Source organism: Triturus cristatus, chromosome 8 (genome assembly GCF_964204655.1).
Source record: "Triturus cristatus chromosome 8, aTriCri1.1, whole genome shotgun sequence".
NCBI classification, from domain to species: Eukaryota; Metazoa; Chordata; class Amphibia; order Caudata; family Salamandridae; genus Triturus; species Triturus cristatus.
In genome coordinates this window covers 181,636,297-181,654,927 of record NC_140591.1, presented here as the reverse complement: position 1 = coordinate 181,654,927, position 18,631 = coordinate 181,636,297, and the positions used below count along the sequence as shown (strand labels likewise).

At 49.1% G+C, this 18,631-nt stretch overlaps 1 protein-coding gene across 3 annotated transcripts in view; it reads left to right on the top strand.

Annotated features, from left to right (window-relative positions):
• LOC146801783 (E3 ubiquitin-protein ligase TTC3-like) overlaps positions 1–18,631 on the top strand; it is a 1,211,260-nt gene that overhangs the window by 803,131 nt on the left and 389,498 nt on the right. For all 3 annotated transcript variants that reach the window (XM_085621275.1, XM_085621274.1, XM_085621273.1), the window contains exons 37-38: positions 12,413–12,481; positions 14,439–14,535. In XM_085621275.1, the coding sequence (XP_085477401.1) occupies positions 12,413–12,481; positions 14,439–14,535 (166 nt within the window). The remainder of the gene's footprint in view (positions 1–12,412; positions 12,482–14,438; positions 14,536–18,631) is intronic.

Here is an 18,631-nt window from a genome sequence, read left to right as displayed (position 1 = left end):
CGGGCAGCTCCACGTCGTTCCCGGTCTCGTTCAAGGGGAAGGTCTCAAGACAGTTGGCAAGGCCAACATACCTCATCAGATTACAAGTCTTTGAGGTCCAGGAAGAAGAATGTGGAGAAGTGCCTTCACCCCGTCAGTCGGCTGACACAGTGCGGGACCTGGAACATTGTCGCTCAAGGGCGCCATCTCCGGTGTCTGGTGTAGGAGAGTAGGGTCTGCTTCCCATGGTCACCCCCACTTTTTTGCTTTTGCTTTACTGGTTTTCGACTTAGATGTGGCTGTGGGCCTGCTAATCAGACCCACAGCCCAGCTGTTCTCTCTCTAAATTCATACTATGTACTTTAGGTACATAACCCAATTGGGAAGGATCACCTTATGAGTCCCTGTACATTGTACCTTAGGTACCCAGGGCATAGGTGTACCCTAGGCCTACCAGGGCTGCAGCATGTATTATGCCACCCCTGGCTGGCCTCCCATCATGACACAACTGGCTGATCACTCAGCTGGGGCAAGGTCGTGTAATCACCCCTTGCTTAGGTATAGTATTCCTACACCTACCTTATATATAGACACATGGGTAACCTGTAAGCCACTCCTATGGCAGGCCTTAACAATCCTGGAGGCAGAGTGCCTGGTAACATGTGAGATGGTGCTCTAGCATGAGCTGAGCATGTCCTTATAGCTGTTCTATGATATCGCCCACCATATACTCTTAAAGTGCCTTATAATCTTAAACGGTTATGGTAACTATGGTTTGGCTTTATCAAAACATGTTGTGTAAGGTGTCTAACACTTTGGAATACTACCCCCACACCATTTCTGGCGATGAGGATAGTATTCCCCCCTTCTAGAGGGAGAAAACATGTTAAAATCCTACTTACCCGGTTAAAGTTAACCAGAGCCCCAGCATCACAAAATGGATGCTGCTGCCACAGACACAAGTCTGATCTCCTGCTGCTGGGAGTCTTCCAGCAAGGGAGGCTTGGACAATAGGTTTCCTGCCTTGGGAGGTGCTAGCACCACCCCAGACAGGACTTAGTGTATTGGGGCAGGGAGGGATGAAAGAAATGAGACACTGCCTGGGGCACACAAGGTGTCCCATGCATAGCCCGGTTCAAACAGGTGCTGGGGCACTCCAGCCCTGGCGCGAAACTGGACAAAGGGAAAGGGGTGTAACCACCCCCCTCCCTGGTCCCACCCATGGGAGGGACCTAGCAGGTAGTCCAGCCCCCCAGATTAGTACAAAAGTGGGAGCTGAGTCCCTGAACTGAAACTAGACACGAAACTCTGGACCTTCGACGACAAGAAGACTGAAGAATCTCCCTTGTGGCCAAGGAGTGGCCACCCTGTGCAAGCAGGCACCACCAAGCGACTTGCCGTTTGCTTTGCCCAAGTTCTACGAGGAACCGACTGCAGAGCTCGACCAGCGCCCTGACTTCCAGACTTCTCCGACCCTGATCCACATCAGAGCTGAGATCCGTGGAGGCGACGAGAGACGTGGGACCGGCTACCTGGGAAAATTGGCGAGTAGCTTCCAGCGCAGCTTCTGAGGCATCCTCAAAGTTGTACTCTGGGGATTGAGAAGCCCCAACCCCGAGCACCATCTGCACCGATGATCAGCCCTCCACACTCCACGAGTTCTGCGTGGGGCCCTTCTACATTTTCCTGCTCGACGCGTCTGCCCGGTTGCTAGCCCGTTGGCTAGCAGCCTCAGGGACGACGAACCCTTGACTTTACACCGCTGGTTTGGCTCCTCCAGAATGGCTCCTGCTTCCCTGTGAAAGAGAAGCACCTCAGACCTTCCTGGTCTGCACCTGAAGCGAATTTCGATTTCCGTGTGGGTTGCCTTTGCCAAGACTTGTTGACTCCAATCGGAACGTCGACTCCGTCATCAGTAAGATCCTTCGTGGGACAGCTCGCATCCTGGTTCTGGTCCACGTGGCTGCAGAGACAAGCTTCAAGACATCACCTGTGTTCTGCACGACATCGCCTGGTTCCTTCCTGGTTCCACCCGGTCACTGGCTAGTGACCCAGACTTTGTCCCCTCTGCTTGCAGGTGTTCTTCCTTCAAGATCCATCCTTGGGTCCACCGGACATCTTCCTCCTGGCCACCTGCCAGCATCTGTTCTTCAGGCATCCATAGGATCCAGCGACGACACCCAACACATCTTCACACCTATGCACCCATCTCCTGTGGGTGAGGTAACACGAGTACTCCGGTGCTCCAGTGGATATTGACTATCCAAGTGTCTAAGTCTTTAGTTGCTTCCTCCTAGTTACTTCGGAAGTGTCCTTATTCTCCCTATTTCTAACTACTACATTCCCATTGACTTTAATGTAACCCGCGTGTGTCTCCACACTGCACACGCTTCCCGTGGGCCTCCCACTTCCTAACTCTTGGTAGTGTAGTGTAGCCCCAGCGATTCCCTAGGCCCTAGGCCTACTCCCTGTTCGTGACATGGTACTTATACCACTTTCTTAGTATATGGTTTGCGTGGCCCCCGGGCCTAACTGTATTTTCCTGTGTAACTTAACGTATGCTACTTAAGAAATTGTTTGTACTTAGACCTCTGAACTCCTAAAGAGTGCTGAGGGTATATGTTAGAATAAATACATTCTACTTTTATATATACCTGATGTGGTGTCCTTTCATTTGGTATTCAAGGGATTGTGATGGTATAACAGCTGGCTTCACATGCCATACAGAGTTTAGCCTAAGACTGCTCTTGTCCATGCTACCACTAGGATAGCTGGTCTATAAGGTTGACTTTACAACCAATCACCATAAGGGTTGTTTGGACTGATACAGGGTGTACACTGGAACCAATGACCTCATATATCAGGCCAACTTCTCACACCTGGTTTAGGGACGACTCCGCGCCGCCCCATGTTTTCCAAGAACCGGAGCGTCCCCTGTCCAACTTCGTACATTTCACGAAGCCCTCCATCGTATCTTCGGACAGCCCGACTTCACCGGCACACCGTCGGGTCCCCAGAGCCAGTTGTGGGCTTTCGATACCTGCGGCTTCGTCGGATCCCCGTTGGTCCGGTCCTGGATCCGGATCAATGCCAGTCGTACTAATGCGACCCTACCCGGCGCAGATCCCGACAACGACGTCCCCATCCTCGCCCCCGAGATGGAGCCGGACCGACGCCAGAGGGTACTTTTGTTCTCTTGTTCATCCCTGGTGTTGCCTTTCGCCCAGATGGTGGTGATGAGGACTGGGAGGGGTCGCTGGACCCTTTAGCAGACCAGCTTGAAGAGCCGGACTGGAGAGAGGACCTGAGTGACGCCAGTGGTCTGGACACTTCTCCAGACCTTGGAATGCTGTCTCTCCCCTACCGTGGCAACGGAGGAGGGAGCGTCCTACACTGTGCTGGTGCAAATGGCAACTGTGATCTTGGGCCTAGAGCTCCCTAAGGTGGCAATCTGAAATAAACACGTTAGTTAGATTCCTCACCTTAGAATATCCCCAGGCGTCAGGCTGGGTCCGGAAAGATTTTTCGTCAGCAATACCCCTTGCGCGTTGCTAGGCGTAGTCTGCGGCTCCGCGTCCATCATCGGCGTCGTGCGCTGGAATGACGTCGTCGGAGTACTTAGACGCCGCCCTCGCGCGCTGACGTCAGTTCTTCTTTTTTCCGCGCCAGACAGCGCCGATCCGGGAAGACCTTACCCCTTTAGTCATTTTTTGACTAAAACTTTTTGGACTCTTTTGTCTACTCGTCGACTCGAACTGGTGCTGGTAGGATGCCTGGGTTTAAAGCCTGTGACTCCTGTCACCGACTGATATCGGTAACGGACCACCATCGCAGGTGCCTTTACTGTCTTGGGGCTGACCATGATGCGGAGTCGAGCCCTCGGGCCCCGCGGGCTTGACTTGAGCGGCCTAGCGAGCCGGCGGCTCCGGCGCCGTCGTCGACTTCGGTCCCGACGCCGCAGGTCCCCATGGGATCCAGGCCTGGATCTCAGTCGGTGCTAGTCGACCTCACGACGACTCCTCTGCCGGCGCCGACACCGGTTCCACCCCCGGCGCCGTCTCTGGACGCCGCCGTTCCCCAATTCAGCCACAGTCCTGGCCCGGCGCCGCATCAGACGCCGATGGATGACCATTTCATTTTCCGTCCGGCTCCGGTTATTCCCCCTGTTTATCAGGAATCGGATGACGGGGGCGACTGGGAGGGGTCTGAGGACCCTCTGGCCCACCAGAGCCAGTTATCACAGGACTGGGCAGATGAGCTGGGGGATTCCAGTAGACTCGATACCTCCCCTGACACTGGCTTCATCTCTCCTCCGACCGTGGCTTCTGAGGAAGGTGCTACCTTTTCTGTGGCGTTGCGTAAGGCGGCCGAAGCCCTCGGGCTGGAGCTCCCTACTATGGCCGTGAGGACTAACCTCCTCACTGAAGTGCTCCAACCGTCAGCAAGCTCCTCGGAGCCTCTGCTGCCGTTTAGCGAAGCACTGATGGATGTTCTGAAGGGCACCTGGTCCAAGTCCTCCACAGTACCTCCTGTGGATCGGAACGTGGCCTGACGCCACCGCCCTGCTCCGGGCAACCCCAGTTTTCTGTCTCAACACCCCACCCCTGAGAGCCTGGTTATCCAGGCCTCTACTTCCCAGACCTCCTTCCCGTCCGCTCCCCTGGATCGTGAATCCAAGAGACTGGAGCAGTTTGGCAAAAAGCTGTTCTCCTCCCTTAGTTTAGGGCTGCGGTCTATTAACACCGCTTGTCTCTTGGACCGCTACTCCCACTCTCTGTGGGATACGTGGAGGACGTGCTGCCCCTGTTTCTGGAGGAGGCCCGGACACGGCTCGCCCAGGCTCTTGCCGACGGACGGGACGCAGCTCGGTATGCCCTCCGATGTGGTTTGGACACGACGGACTCGCTTGGCAGGGCAATGTCATCCACGGTGGCGCTTCGTCGTCACGCCTGGTTGTGGTCCACGTCTTTTTCCGGGGATGTCCAGAGCACCCTCATGGACATGCCCTTTGATGGCGATCGCCTCTTTGGCGCCAAAGCGGACAGTGCGTTGGAGCGCTTTAAGGACTCAAGGGCCACGGCCAAGTCCTTGGGTCTCTCGGCCCGTGCCCGGAAACTTCCACTTTTCGCCCCTTTCGTGGCCAAGGAAGGGGCGCCCCCTCACGTCCGCCTAGCCACAGGCCGCAGAACCATCCTCCATGCGGTCGCGGACGTGGATTCCGCCGAGGCGGTACAGGGGTACAACGTGCTGGTCCATCCATATCCACCCGAGCAGCATCCGCCTCAAAGCCTTCCTAGTCCGTGCTTTCAGGCCCATTCCACACCAGTGGGAGGCAGAGTTCGCCATCACCTGCTCCACTGGCCTTCCAGATCTTCGGACAGGTGGGTGCTGCAAATCGTCCGAAGGGGCTACTTCCCCCCCCCCCCCCCCCCCCCCCCCTCGGGGGATCACTTGAATCTTCTATGGGAGGAAGTTACGACCCTCTTGGCCAAAGGGGCCGTCGAGCACGTTCCTGGACCAGAAGTAGGCCGTGGTTGTTATTCCCACTACTTTCTGGTTCCTAAGAACAGCAAAGGGGACCTACGCCCTATCTTGGACCTCAGGAGCGTCAATGCCTTCCTCCGGAAGGAGAGGTTCAAGATGCACACCCTAGCTCAGGTTCTGGCTGCCCTGGACCCAGGAGACTGGATGGTAGTGTTGGACTTGCAGGATGCTTATTTTCACATCCCCGTCCTGCCGGCCCACCGGCGTTACCTGCGGTTCACGGTGGGTCAGGAGCATTTTCAGTTTACCGTGCTCCCCTCCGGACTCACCAGTGCCCCTCGGGTGTTCACGAAAGTGATGGCGGTGGTCGCAGCTCATCTGCGCAGATCAGGAGTTCCAGTCTTCCCCTCTCTCAACGACTGGTTGTTGAAGGCGGGCTCGCCCCAGCAAGTCGTCTCCCACCTCCAGACTACGGCCGACCTCCTGCATTTGCTGGGGTTCTCCATCAATGTGCCGAAGTCGCATCTGAGTCCCTCCCAGAAGCTCCTCTTCATCGGAGCGGTTCTGGACTCGGCGCAGTTCCGGGCTTATCCTCTGGAACAGTGGGTGCGGGATATTCAGGCTCGGATTCCCATCTTTCAGCCTCTATCCCGGATTTTGGTCAGGTTGGTGCTGCGGCTTCTGGGTCTGATGGCCTCCTGCATCCTGTTAGTGCATCACGCCAGGTGGCGAATGCGGACTCTGCAGTGGGACCTGAAGTTTCAGTGGGCCCAGCATCAGGGCAACCTGTCTGACCAGGTCTTGATCTCGGAGGGCACTGCAAAAACAAGTTGCAGTGGTGGCTCACGGACCACGATTGAGTCAGCGGCAGATCCCTCTCCTTACCCCAACCGGAGCACGTAGTAGTGACGGATGCATCCCTCCTGGGATGGGGGGGCCACATGGGGGAGGCGGAGATCAGAGGACTCTGGTCTCCGACGGAGTCTCGGCTCCATATCAACCTTTTGGAGCTGAGAGCGATCCGACTTGCACTGAAGGCATTCCTTCCCGTTGTACGGGGAAGTGTGGTGCAGGTGTTCACGGACAACACCACCGCCATGTGGTATTGCAACAAACAGGGCGGGGTAGGGGTCGTGGACCCTTTGGCAGGCTCTCTGAACGCCAGAGCAGACAAACTCAGCCGCCAGTGCATGATGGATCACGAATGGCGTCTAAACTCGCACGTGGCGCAAGGCCTCTTTCGACAGTGGAGAGAGCCTTGGTTAGATCTATTCGCCACCGAAGAGAATGCGTAATGTCAGCAGTTCTGCGCGTTGGAGTTTCCAAGGCAGCACTCGCTCGGGGACGCCTTTCGTCGCGAGTGGAGTTGCGGTCTGTTGTACGCCTTTCCGCCTATACCACTTCTGCCCAGAGTGCTGAAGAAGATCAGGCGCGACCGGGCCCAAGTCATCTTGGTGGCTCCGGATTGGGCATGAAGGTACTGGTATCCCGAGCTACTCAGTCTGTCAATCGATTCCCCGATACGACTGCCTCTTCAGGAGGACCTTCTGTCGCAGCAGCAGGGGACGGTCCTCCACCTGAACCTGTCCTGTCTCCACCTCCATGCGTGGAGATTGAGCGGCGAAAGTTGATGCCATTCGACTTGCCTCCTGAAGTCTGCGATGTGATTCTGGCAGCCAGGCGTCCCTCCACAAAAACGGTATACGCCTGCAGGTGGAACAAATGTGTGGCATGGTGCACAGCAAAGGCTGTGGATCCCCTTTCCGCCCCTCTTTCTGAGGTTCTCCTCTTTCTTCTTTCCATGGCCCAGCAGGGCTCTGCTCTGGGCACCCTAAATGGTTATCTTTCTGCTATCTCTGCTTTCTTACGGCTTCCTGATCAGTCTTCTCTTTTCAAATCCCCTGTTGTTTCTCGTTTCTTCAAAGACATTACTCACATGTTTCCTCCTGTCCCCTTCGTAATGCCTCAGTGGGATTTGAACCTGGTCTTGACATATCTGATGTGCGCACCCTTTGATCCTCTTCATAATTGTCCCCTTCTGACTCTTAAGACTGCTTTCCTGGTAGCCATCACCTCGGCTAGACGGGTGAGTGAGCTCCAGGCTCTATCTTCTAAGCCTCCTTTTCTTTCTGTCCACCTGGACAAGGTTGTCCTCCGGACTCGTCCTTCCTTTCTTCCGAAAGTGGTGACTGCCGTTCACATCGGGTAGTCTGTCACGTTGCCCACCTTCTTTCCGCCTCCGCATCCTTCGAAAGAGGAAGAGAGGCTCCACCTTCTGGACCCAAAACGGGCGCTGTACTTTTGTTTGGACCGCACCAAACAGTTCCGGGTGGACAACCAACTCTTTGTTGGCTACGTGGGTGCTAAGAAGGGGCAGGCAGTACACAAGCGAACCATCTCGCAGTGGGTCGTATTGTGTATAAAAGCTTGTTACTCCTTGGCTAAAAAGGACCCTCCTGTAGGGCTGAGAGCCCATTCCACCCGGGCCACAGCGGCGACTACTGCCCTGGGCCGAGGAGTCCCCTTGCAGGACATCTGTCAGGCAGCAACGTGGGCCTCGCTGCACACGTTTGCCAAGCATTATTGCCTGGACAGCCAAGTCCGGAGAGACGGCTTCTTTGGCCATTCTGTTCTCCAGGACTTTCTGGTGTGATCTTGGTTCGCAGACCCACCACCGGGGTTGGAATTCGTGGGGTATCTATTCTAAGGTGAGGAATCTAACTAACGTGTTTCTTTCAGATGAGCAAGTTAATTACCTTTGGTAACGATTTATCTGTAAGAAACATTAGTTAGATTCCTCACCGACCCACCCATCCTCCCCATTCTGCGAACCGACATCTAGGGTTAAGGTTATCCTTTTCAGGGCCCTAGACTTTTTTGCACCAGTGTCGGTCTCTTGCATGGCTCTGCGTTCCTGGCGCGGAAAGCTGTGTACAAGAACGGACGTCAGCGCGCGAGGGCGGCGTCTAAGTACTCCGACGACGTCATTCCGGCGCACAACGCCGACGACGGACGCGGTGCCGCAGACGGCGCCTAGCGACGCGCAAGTGGTATTGCTGATGAAATCTTTCCGGATCCAGCCTGACGCCTGGGGATATTCTAAGGTTAGGAATCTAACTAACTAATGTTTCTTACAGATACATCGTTAACGAAGGTAAGTAACTTGTTCGTCAGGCCTAACCTCCTGACATAGGTGCTTCAGTGTTCGGCAACCTCCTCTGAACCCTTATTGCCCTTCAACAATGCCCTCACGGACGTCCTTCTGGGCACCTGATCCAAGGCCAGCACAGGGGCTCCTGTGGAAAGGATGATTGCTCGCCGCCACCGTCCGGCCCCGGGTGACCCAGTTCTCCTCATCCAACACCCATCTCCCGAGAGCTTGGTGGACCAAGCCTCTTCTTCCAAGGGCGCATTCCCTTCTGCTCCCCCAGATAGGGAGTCCAAGAAGCTGGATCATCTTGGGAAGCGCATGTTCTCTTTCTCCAGCTTTACACTGTGCAACGCGAATACCGTGTGTCGCTTGGGTCGATACTGCCATACCATCTGGGAAACGGTCGCACATGTGCTGCCTCTGTGCCTGGAGGAGACCTAAGCCGTCAGAAGTAGGTTGTGGTTGCTACTCCTGCTACTTTCTGGCACCCAAGAAGGACAAAGGCCGGCGACCTATTCTAGACCTCAGGGCCCCCAATTGCTTCATAAGGTCGTATCTGCCATCGACTACGGAGACTGGATAATGGCGTTGGACTTACAGGACGCCTATTTACATATTCCCGCATGCGCTGCCTGGTACATGGTAGGCCATGAGCATTTTCAGTTTACCGTGCTTCCCTTTGGCCTTACCAGTGCCCCTCGGTTATTCACAAAAGTGGTGGCGGTGGTCGTAGCTCATCTGCGCAGATTAGGGGTTCCAGTCTTCCCCCTATCTTGGAGACTGGCTGTTAAAGGCAAGCTCGCCCCAGGCTGTCTTCTCCTACCTCCAGACTATGGCGGACCGCCTGCGTTTGCTGGGGTTCACTATAAACGTTCCGACGTCGCACCGGACTCCCTCTCAGATGCTCCCTTTCATCTGAGATGTTGTGGACACAGTGCAGTTTTGGGCTTATCCTCCCGAGCAGCGACTCCGGAATATTCGGGCTATGATACCGATGTTTCAGTCTCTAACCAGGATTTCGGCGAGAATGACCCTGAGGCTGCTGGGCCTCATGGCCTCCTGCATCCTGCTAGTGGATCATGCCAGGTGGCATATGCAGGCTCTGCAGTGGGACCTGAAGTTCCAGTGGGCGCAGCATCAAGGGGTTTTCGACTACATCCAGATCTCGGAGCAAACTGCACATCATTCGCAGTGGTGGTTAGTGAACCAAGATTGGGTCAGAGGCAGATCCTTCTCCCTTCCTCAACCAGATCTAACAGTGGTGACTGATGCGTCACTTCTGGGGTAGGGTGGCCACCTAGGAGAGGTGGAGATCAGAGGAATCTGGTCTCTGGCGGAGTACGGACTCCATATCAAACTATTGCAGCAAGGGCGATCTGCCTGGCACTGAAAGCATTCCTTCCCTCCCTCAAGGGGAAAGTAGTGCAGGTGTTCACAAACAACACCACCGCCATGTGGTACTGCAACAAACAGGGCGGGTGGGGTCATGGACCCTATTCTCTAGTGGCTCTTCGCCTTTGGATATGGCTGGAACATCATGGCATGACCCTGGTGGTTCAACACCTGGCAGGTTCTCTGAATGCCAGGACGGACAAACTCGGCTGTCGGTGCCTGGTAGATCACAAATGGCGTCTTCCCTCGGAGGTGGTGCAAGGTCTCCTTCAGCGGTGGGGAGAGTCTTGGTTAGATCTGTTTGCCATTGAAGAGAACGTGCAATGTCAGCAGATTTGCGCTTTGGAGTTTCTAAGGCGGCACTCGCTCTGCGACTCTTTTCGCCGTGAGTGGAACTGCATCCTCCTGTACTCCTTTCAACCTGTACAACTTCTGCCCTGAGTGCTGAAGAAAATCAAGCGCCACTGGGCCCAAGTCATTCTTGTGGCTCCATACTGGGCATGAATAGTCTGGTACCAAAAACTCCTGAGCATGGCTATCGATCCTCCAACCACACTGCCCCTTTGGGAGAATCTTCTGTCGCAGCAACAGGGGACGGTCCTCCACCCAAACCTGTCCAGCTTCCACCTCCTTGCATGGAGACTGAGCGGCGACAGTTGACAGCTTTTGACCTTCCCTGAAGTCTGTAACATCATCTTAGCAGCCAGGCATCCCTCCACTGAAACGGTATATGCCTGTCGATGGAATTAGTTTGTGGCATGGTGCACAGCAAAGGCTGTGGATCCCCTTTCTGCCCCTCTTTCCGAGGTTCTCTTGTTCATCCTTTCCTTGGCCCAGCAGGGCTCCACTCTGGGCACTCTTAAAGGCCATCTTGCAGCTATTTCGCTTTTCTTCAGCTACCAGATCAGCCCTCTTTATTCAAGTCTCCTATTGCATATAGATTCTTTAAGGGCATTATTTATCTCTTCTATCCATCTCCTTTCCTAATGCCCCAGTGGGACTTGAATCTTGTTTTAACTTATGTGAGCCCCCTCCAACCCTCTTCACAACTGTCCTCTCAGGCTTCTTACTTTGAAAACTGCTTTCCTTGTTTTCATCACCTCTGCTCCCAGGCTGAGTGAGCTTCAGGCTCTATCCTCTAAGTCCCCTTTCTTCTCTGTGCATCCAGACAAAATGGTGCTTAGGATGAGATCCTTGTTTCTTCCTAAAGTGGTTACACCATTTCACATAGGACAAACAATCACTTTGCCCACCGTTTTCCCACCTCCGCACCCCTCCAAGGAGGAGGAGAGACTCCATTGGCTCTGTCCTTCTATCTTGATTGCACAAAAGATTTCATGGTGGATGATCAACTCTTCGTTGGCTATGTAGGTGCCAAGAAAGGTTGGGCTGTCCAAAAATGCACCATCTCCCGATTGGTTGTCCTGTGTATTAAAATCTGTGACGCTTTAGCGAAAAAGGAACCTCCAGAGGGGCTGCCTGCTCATTCCACTAGAGCCACAGCAGCTACTACTGCATTGGCACGTGGAGTCCCACTCCTTGATATCTGCCAGGTGAAACGTGGGTCGTTCACCAGACATTACTGCCTGGACAGCCAAGTCCTGAGGTATAACTATTTTGTCCATTCGGTCCTCCAAGACATTCTGGTGTGAACTTAGTTCGCAGTCTCTCCTTTGGGGATGGTATTGCTAGGGTATCTATTCTAAAGTAAGGAATCTATAACTAACTGTCTCTTTCAGATGAACAAGTTACTTACCTTCGGTATCAATGTATCTGTAAGAGACATAGGTTAGTTATAGATTCCTTACCACCCCACCCATCCTCACCCCTCTGCGAACTGACTTCTAGGGATAGGGACTCCCTTACAGGGCCCTAGTTATGGCGCACCAGTGGTCAGTGTCTTTCATGGCTCTACGCTTCTGGCTTGGAAAGTCGTGTTTGAACTTATGTCAGTGCGCAGGGGCGGCGTTTAAGTAGACACCATGACGTCATCCCGGCAACCACAACGCCGACGACGGACGTGGAGCTGACTGACGCAGGGGTACTGCTAAGAAAAAGGTAATTCTAAGGTAATCTATAACTAACCTATGTCTCTTTCAGATATATCGTTACCGAAGGTAGGTAACTTGTTCTTTCATACAATACCTTCTACAACTGATGGTAAGTACCTGTGTTATACACATTTGGTTTTATGGATTTCATGTTCATTAACTGTATTAATGGGAATTGGTTACTATATTGATCTGTGAATGCCTCGTAATGGTTAGAGCTCCGTGAGTCACATATTGTGTTCCTTGCGCAAATAAACAATAAGGCAAACAGCTGCTGCAGCACAGAACCAACATGCTGACCTAACATTATATTATGCTCTCATGCCAACTACTTTTTTTTCTTCTATATATAAAGGTGTCTGAGAAACATCAAAGAGAAGGAGCAACAGTATAAAACACTGCTAAATGAATTTCTAGAGAGCAGGTAAACTATTGCATTGTTTGTTGACTAAGTTTTATGTGGCAGTCATTGCATGAGCAATGGTTCTTAGCCTTTTGACTTCTGACACTTTGACACTATATCACTATCGGAAGGTGTGGTCCCCTACCTATTATGATTTAAACTTCCGTTTAATGTACACAAATGCAGAATCAAGTATGCATCAGACAAATACACAAATTATAAAATACTTTATTTATTTCACAGACAAAATAAAGTACAGAAATCTAAATAATATGGGAAGGTTTGAGATTTTCAAAATGTGGTTTTATTTCTAAAAGGTTGTGATGCACTAGCTTTGACAAATCTGCACAAAATATTCCAATGCAGTGATAGTGGGCTGCAAAATTAAAAACATGGCTAAAGTGGGTTTTTGTCACATTAACACCAATGCAGAGTTTTTTGGGTACACTACAGAAAAAGTAGTTTACTGGAAAGACACCAAATGTCGTTGTCAGAATTCCTCAGTATGGTCCTTTCAATGTATTATAAAACCATTTAGAGAGAATGGCACCCTCTTTAATATTTTGCGTTAGTGTCTGGCACTGACTTATGAATATATTTGTAGGGCATTCGTATGAGGATTTTTCTTTACACTTTAAGACAACTCAACCTTAAAAAATCTAATTGTGAATAATTAAGATAATTATTTTTTTTTAAAAACTGTTTTCAGCTGGAGTCTAAAACAAATTATATTTGATTCTGATTGCAAAATAAAAGGGTTGAACGTTCCACATTGTGCCTGCTGTTGTAGAAAAAAACAACTGTTGGGCCTCGTTTTGAGCCTTTGAATATAGCAATACTAAAACGTCTGGCACTGAAGACTTTCAAGAGAATCCAGGACTTTTTCAGGTGTTTAATGTCTGTCAGAACTGAATTCTTTGATGACTGATGTTCCCAATCTTAACATATTTTTAGTCTTCATGATTCTTCACCTTATCACCAGGTTTACCCCTCGGGTATTTTTAAACTTTCTCGGAAGTAAGAATCTGTTCTCCTATTACTTAAACTTAAGTAAAAGTGTCATTGCACTTCTTGTATATCTGTAAGGTGGTGACTTGCAATGTATAGAAGACTGATTCTTTTCATATCTCGGGTATTCTGTTTGTGGTTTTTGAACCTTCCTTCCATGCGATTTGTTAGTCAGTAGTTTAAAAGATCAGTTTGTTGTCCTGAAGCTCAGGTAAATAAGCTCTTGATTCTACCCATAACCCTTCTACTTAAATAATGGCAACATGTTTGGCAGAGAGTGAGTGAGTGTCTGATTCAGTGATGTGTACAGCGACAATAAGGATTTCTTTATCTATGTTTGTCATAAGTTCCATGATGCACACCCTAGAGGTGTGCCTTTTAGTGTTAAAGTGGTTGTGATAGCTATGCCCATGCACGATTTTTGTAACAGCCTTGAGGTCTTTGATAGGAAATGTAAGCGGAAAAACAGTAGCGCTACCTTTGTATGGAACATCTTTTATTTTATTTATTTGTGAACAGCAAAATGTGGCAACAGAGTTGCTCTTTTGTGGATATTGTTTCATATGGGATCTCTGATCCAGTAGACTTATGCATCCATCTAAAAATCTGTGTTTGCCTCCTTGGATTAAAGTACAAATCCTGGTGGTCCACTAAGTCTTTCATTCATCTGAGGTTGATAAAGAGAGTACTATTAGGTAGAATAATGCTCATTTGTTCTCTTTCAATAGCGCCAAAAGGCATCCTTGGGAGTTAACATTCACCTAAAATAACAAATTGTTTGGTAAGAGTAATGAAGAAGCTGTAAATACATTTTGGAACCCAGATTACACAAAAGGTGAAAGTATTTCCATAGTAAAACACCAGTTATGCCACATTTGTCGAACCATTTATGCCAAAAACTGTATAATATGCAGCAAAAAGTATTAAAGATTTGAAGGTTCTGTTTGAAATGTTGTTTTTGATTTTTCAGTAACAAATTTGAAAATGAGAAAATGAAATATGAAGAGGACATTAGAAAAGGCAAAGATAATGTAATAGGAATTTCCAAATGTGCGATTGCCTCGGAGGTAAATATATATTTTTGGTTGATTGAATGCTTTTTTATAGATGTCGGGCTGTCAAAGTGCAACAATTATAGTGATTCAAGTACTATTGGCTGTCTTATTCTGTAAAAATTTATGGTATCTATTGTAGGGCCAGCATGGTCAGAATCTTACCAGAATAACAGAATTTTACAATAAAATACATTAGAAAAGACTCCAAATGTCCCCATTTACATTTTCACAGGTTATCCTGAAGTTCAAGCACAGATCCAGAGCTATAAAATAATATAATTAATTATTTTGCCTTAAATAGATTATTCGCTCTGTTGCCAAATCTTTACAATTCCTGGATACCATGGATTCTAAAATATATTTACAATTATTTTCTAGTGTTAGGCCAGGAATGTTCTCTGCTTGGTGTCCAGTTTTGTTGCCTGCCCTGAGTGCCCAATTGTGTGTATCTAGTGTCCTAGTATTTCATTTTGGTCCTGGTGTCACACTAACCTAATGTGTGCACAGAGACCATAGGCATGTCAGTTGATGTGGATACGATCCTGTATCTATCTGGCGGACCTCGGGGTGCAGAAAGCGTGCCCTCATTGACAGACAGTGGACTTCTGTCCCTGTTCTGTGTTTAGCACATAGAGCAGCGTTGGCAGTGTTAGTGTACCGTGTTTTGTGAATCCATAGCTGTGGTGAGACCTTTTTATCTTGGTCATCGGCGTTGTAGGCATTCTGGCCCATTCAGGTAAAGTTCCAGATCAGGGGGTCTCTAATAGTAGCTCGTCAGCTACTGTATCTTTTCAGCTACCTCTGAGTAGCTCACCTGTGTGCAGCCCAGCTTATTAAATTAGAAAGCTTTTGCTTGGTTGATTTAATATACATATAAAAAATGGAGATTATACAACACTAATAATATTAGTAGCTGTCAATGCGTTTTATTGAACATAAGTAGCTCTCTGTACAGAAAAGGTTGGAGACCCCTGTTTCAGATCTATGTGCTTACCCAAATCCTGGTGCTAATATCAAAAGTGTATGTTGTGCATATGTCTGTAGCCTACCCAACTGATGACTGCCAGGTGCAGAAAACCTGTTGTAGGAGCTCTAGGCTGTTATGTTTTTAAGACCTGGGTTCTGTACAATAAAAGATGCTACTGAAGCTTGCGTCCTCGGCAACGATTTACACTATTTGCAGATTAGACAGGTACTTTGAGTTAGCCATTGGAGAACTTGAAAAGGTCATTATGAGAATTCATTTTGCCGAGATTGTACCTAAGAAAATTCTTAAAGAATGGCGTAGTTGCAGTCATACAACCTGGACTTTGATTCTTGAAGTTGTTCCGTCTACGTGCATCGAATTGGCCCGTATTTTATGTTTTTTAAAATATGGAGTAGTGATTTTTTTATGTGAATTTGTATGTATAAATTAAGAAATTGAGGGTTTCATAATTATCCCTATAATTTTAACTATCCCCATCTTGACATACTTAATTATTTTGATATGTAGGATAATGTGCATTTGACTAATCTTATTTTCAATGTTGAATCAATTACCTTTTTTTAAAACAATTTTTATTATTCACACAAATAAACTAAATGACTTACTCGCTATTCAGAGGCACCTGAAGTGTGCAGACTAGTCCTTTATTCTAGGCTATAAACAACCCTTCTGTGAGAGGCATCACGCTGTGCAAAGACTGCGTCTGTTGAACAGCCTGAAAGTGTCACTTGCAAGAAGATAAATCACCCCAAACTGCAGACAATAGATAGACCTCTCCAGTCTGCCTTTTGTCTAAAGGTGTGACTGCACTACCGCACTTGTGGTTCCATTTCAAAGTCCTACGTGGCCGAGGAAGGGAGTGCTCTATAGAGTACTCAGAGGGCTGCTGTGCAACCAGAGCTGGTGTGTACCTGACAGCCAGCTTCCCAGAGAAAGGTAGGCATGTTTTGAGTCTGACCCCTTTCTGTAAGAGCTGTAGACCTGTCCCGAGGCACCTAGAAGACAGCCTTCAAGCTGAAAAAAGAACAAAGTCTGACGACCCTGTAGGAGGTGACTGTCCAGGAGAAGCGAGGTGTAGTTGGTTCCCTGTGCGGGTGGGACCTTCAGAAGAGGACTCCTTTGGATAGCGATTTTTATACCCCAGTGCCTACAGGCCCATCATCTCTCTGGAAATCATTCTTGGAGGGATCCGTGGCTATTCGTCCTTTGGTCACAAAGCCTTGTCAGGGCTTTGATCGGAGTCTGAATTGGCCTGCGCACCACAGTATTGCCCAGAGAAAAGATTTTTTTCTGGGTAATTCCACCTGTTAATTGCTGTTTCATCCAGAAGAGAGGCCTTTGTTTGTCTGGCCTTATTGCGGCTTATAAGAATATCGGACTGTTCGAGGTCATGTTGTTTAGAAGGTGACTGGACTGTACATGCTAGCCTAGTCCAGAAGGAGATCGGCCTGTGCGTGGCAAGGTTGATCAGAAGGAGATAGTCCTCTGCATGGCTGCTCCTCCAAGATGAGACTGGCATGTGTGACCGCAACACATGAAGGAAATCAGCCAGCATGTGGCCACACTGATCCTGGAGAACCTTCTAATTGGGGCCCACCTGGTCTGGTCTAGGAATCATGCCATCCCTAGCCTCAACTGCAGTCAGCAGCCAAGGGAGACTTGCGGAAGCAGACCGCTAAAGCTACATCTGGATTCCCGCAGCCAATGAGGAGACCCCAGACAGAGCTGCCGGTTAGGGTGCCTCCTCCCAGAATCAGGAAGGGGCTGGCATGCTGAGACAAAGCCGAGCGGCTGTCCAAGAGGACAGATTCATAATAGGTGGTAAGAACTGAGCAACTGAACACTTTGGGAACAAAACTGTTGAACTGTGCGAGACTGAGTGCAGCAAACACCTTAAGGTGGGGAGATATGCATTTGTGCTGTCATCAGTCTATTGCCTTAATCTCCACAAGGGAAATCACCTAGACCAAAAAGAGTAGGAGGTAGGGTGTGATAGGATATAAAAGCACAGCCCTGCACAGCAGCACCTACAACACCAAATTGTACTTTGCATGTGCTTAAAGTAGTTTTCCTTCCTGAAAGATAAGTACTTGGTTGGATATTCAGTCATTGTGCTACTTTGTAATTGTTGAGTCCTGAGCTCGCGCACCCCATACTTACTCCCTGAGGAGCCTGTGATTGCTCCCCATCACTACTGCTTACAGTCAAGTGCTGAAGGTGTTGTACTTGGCCTAGTTTGCACAGCCGTAATATGAATTTCCCCCAGACATTGGAGCTAAACATCCTAACCTCCTATGTGGGAGGCCCAGTATCCCCTGTTTGCTCCATGGCCCCCTGAACATTGTCTAAAAACTAGTCTAGTTAGGAAAGATTTATATCTAGTTTTAGTTTATAACACAGAATTAGGAAGCAGAGCTTTCTCAGCTGCTCATCATGATCGATATTTTCATTAAATTAATAAAATAACACGTCAGCCTGCGTAGTTGATAACGGAAACAGTTATTTCAGGGATAACAAATAGTATCCTATATAAAGATGATTCCAGGCTTTCTTCCCTAGCTTCAGCCAGCTACCTTAAAGTGTCTCTTCAAATCCAGTCTTGGATGAGGAGGCTGCATAGCTGACATAGTTTCCCATAATGTTGTCTCTTATGAAATATGAAAGAGCTTTTTTACCCAGTTAATGGCTCACCATTTTTCAGTCATACGGAGCTAGAAAAGAAATAGGGAAGAGAGCCTCAAATTATATTTATTATCCTTGAAATAACTGTTTCTGTAATAAAGCGTGTATGTCGAGGTGTTGTATGAATGTAATGACCATATCCTTCCTAATTCTGTGTCAGAAACTAAAACTAGTTATCTTTCTTTCCTAATTAAACATGCAAGCTTATCCAAATAGAGGGAATTGCTGCGGTCAAGCCACCTCCCAATTACAGTCAAAACAAGATGCACATGGGCTTGGGCTGTTGTAGGAAAGCATCTTCCTCAGATATTTTTGACATTACCATTGAAAGGACCACCTTATTCATTTAGGGGAACGTTGAATACTGAATGGTGTGCCACCAATATAAGTGTGACTGATATAGTAATTATTAAAACACCAATGTTTGTTTAGCGTTTA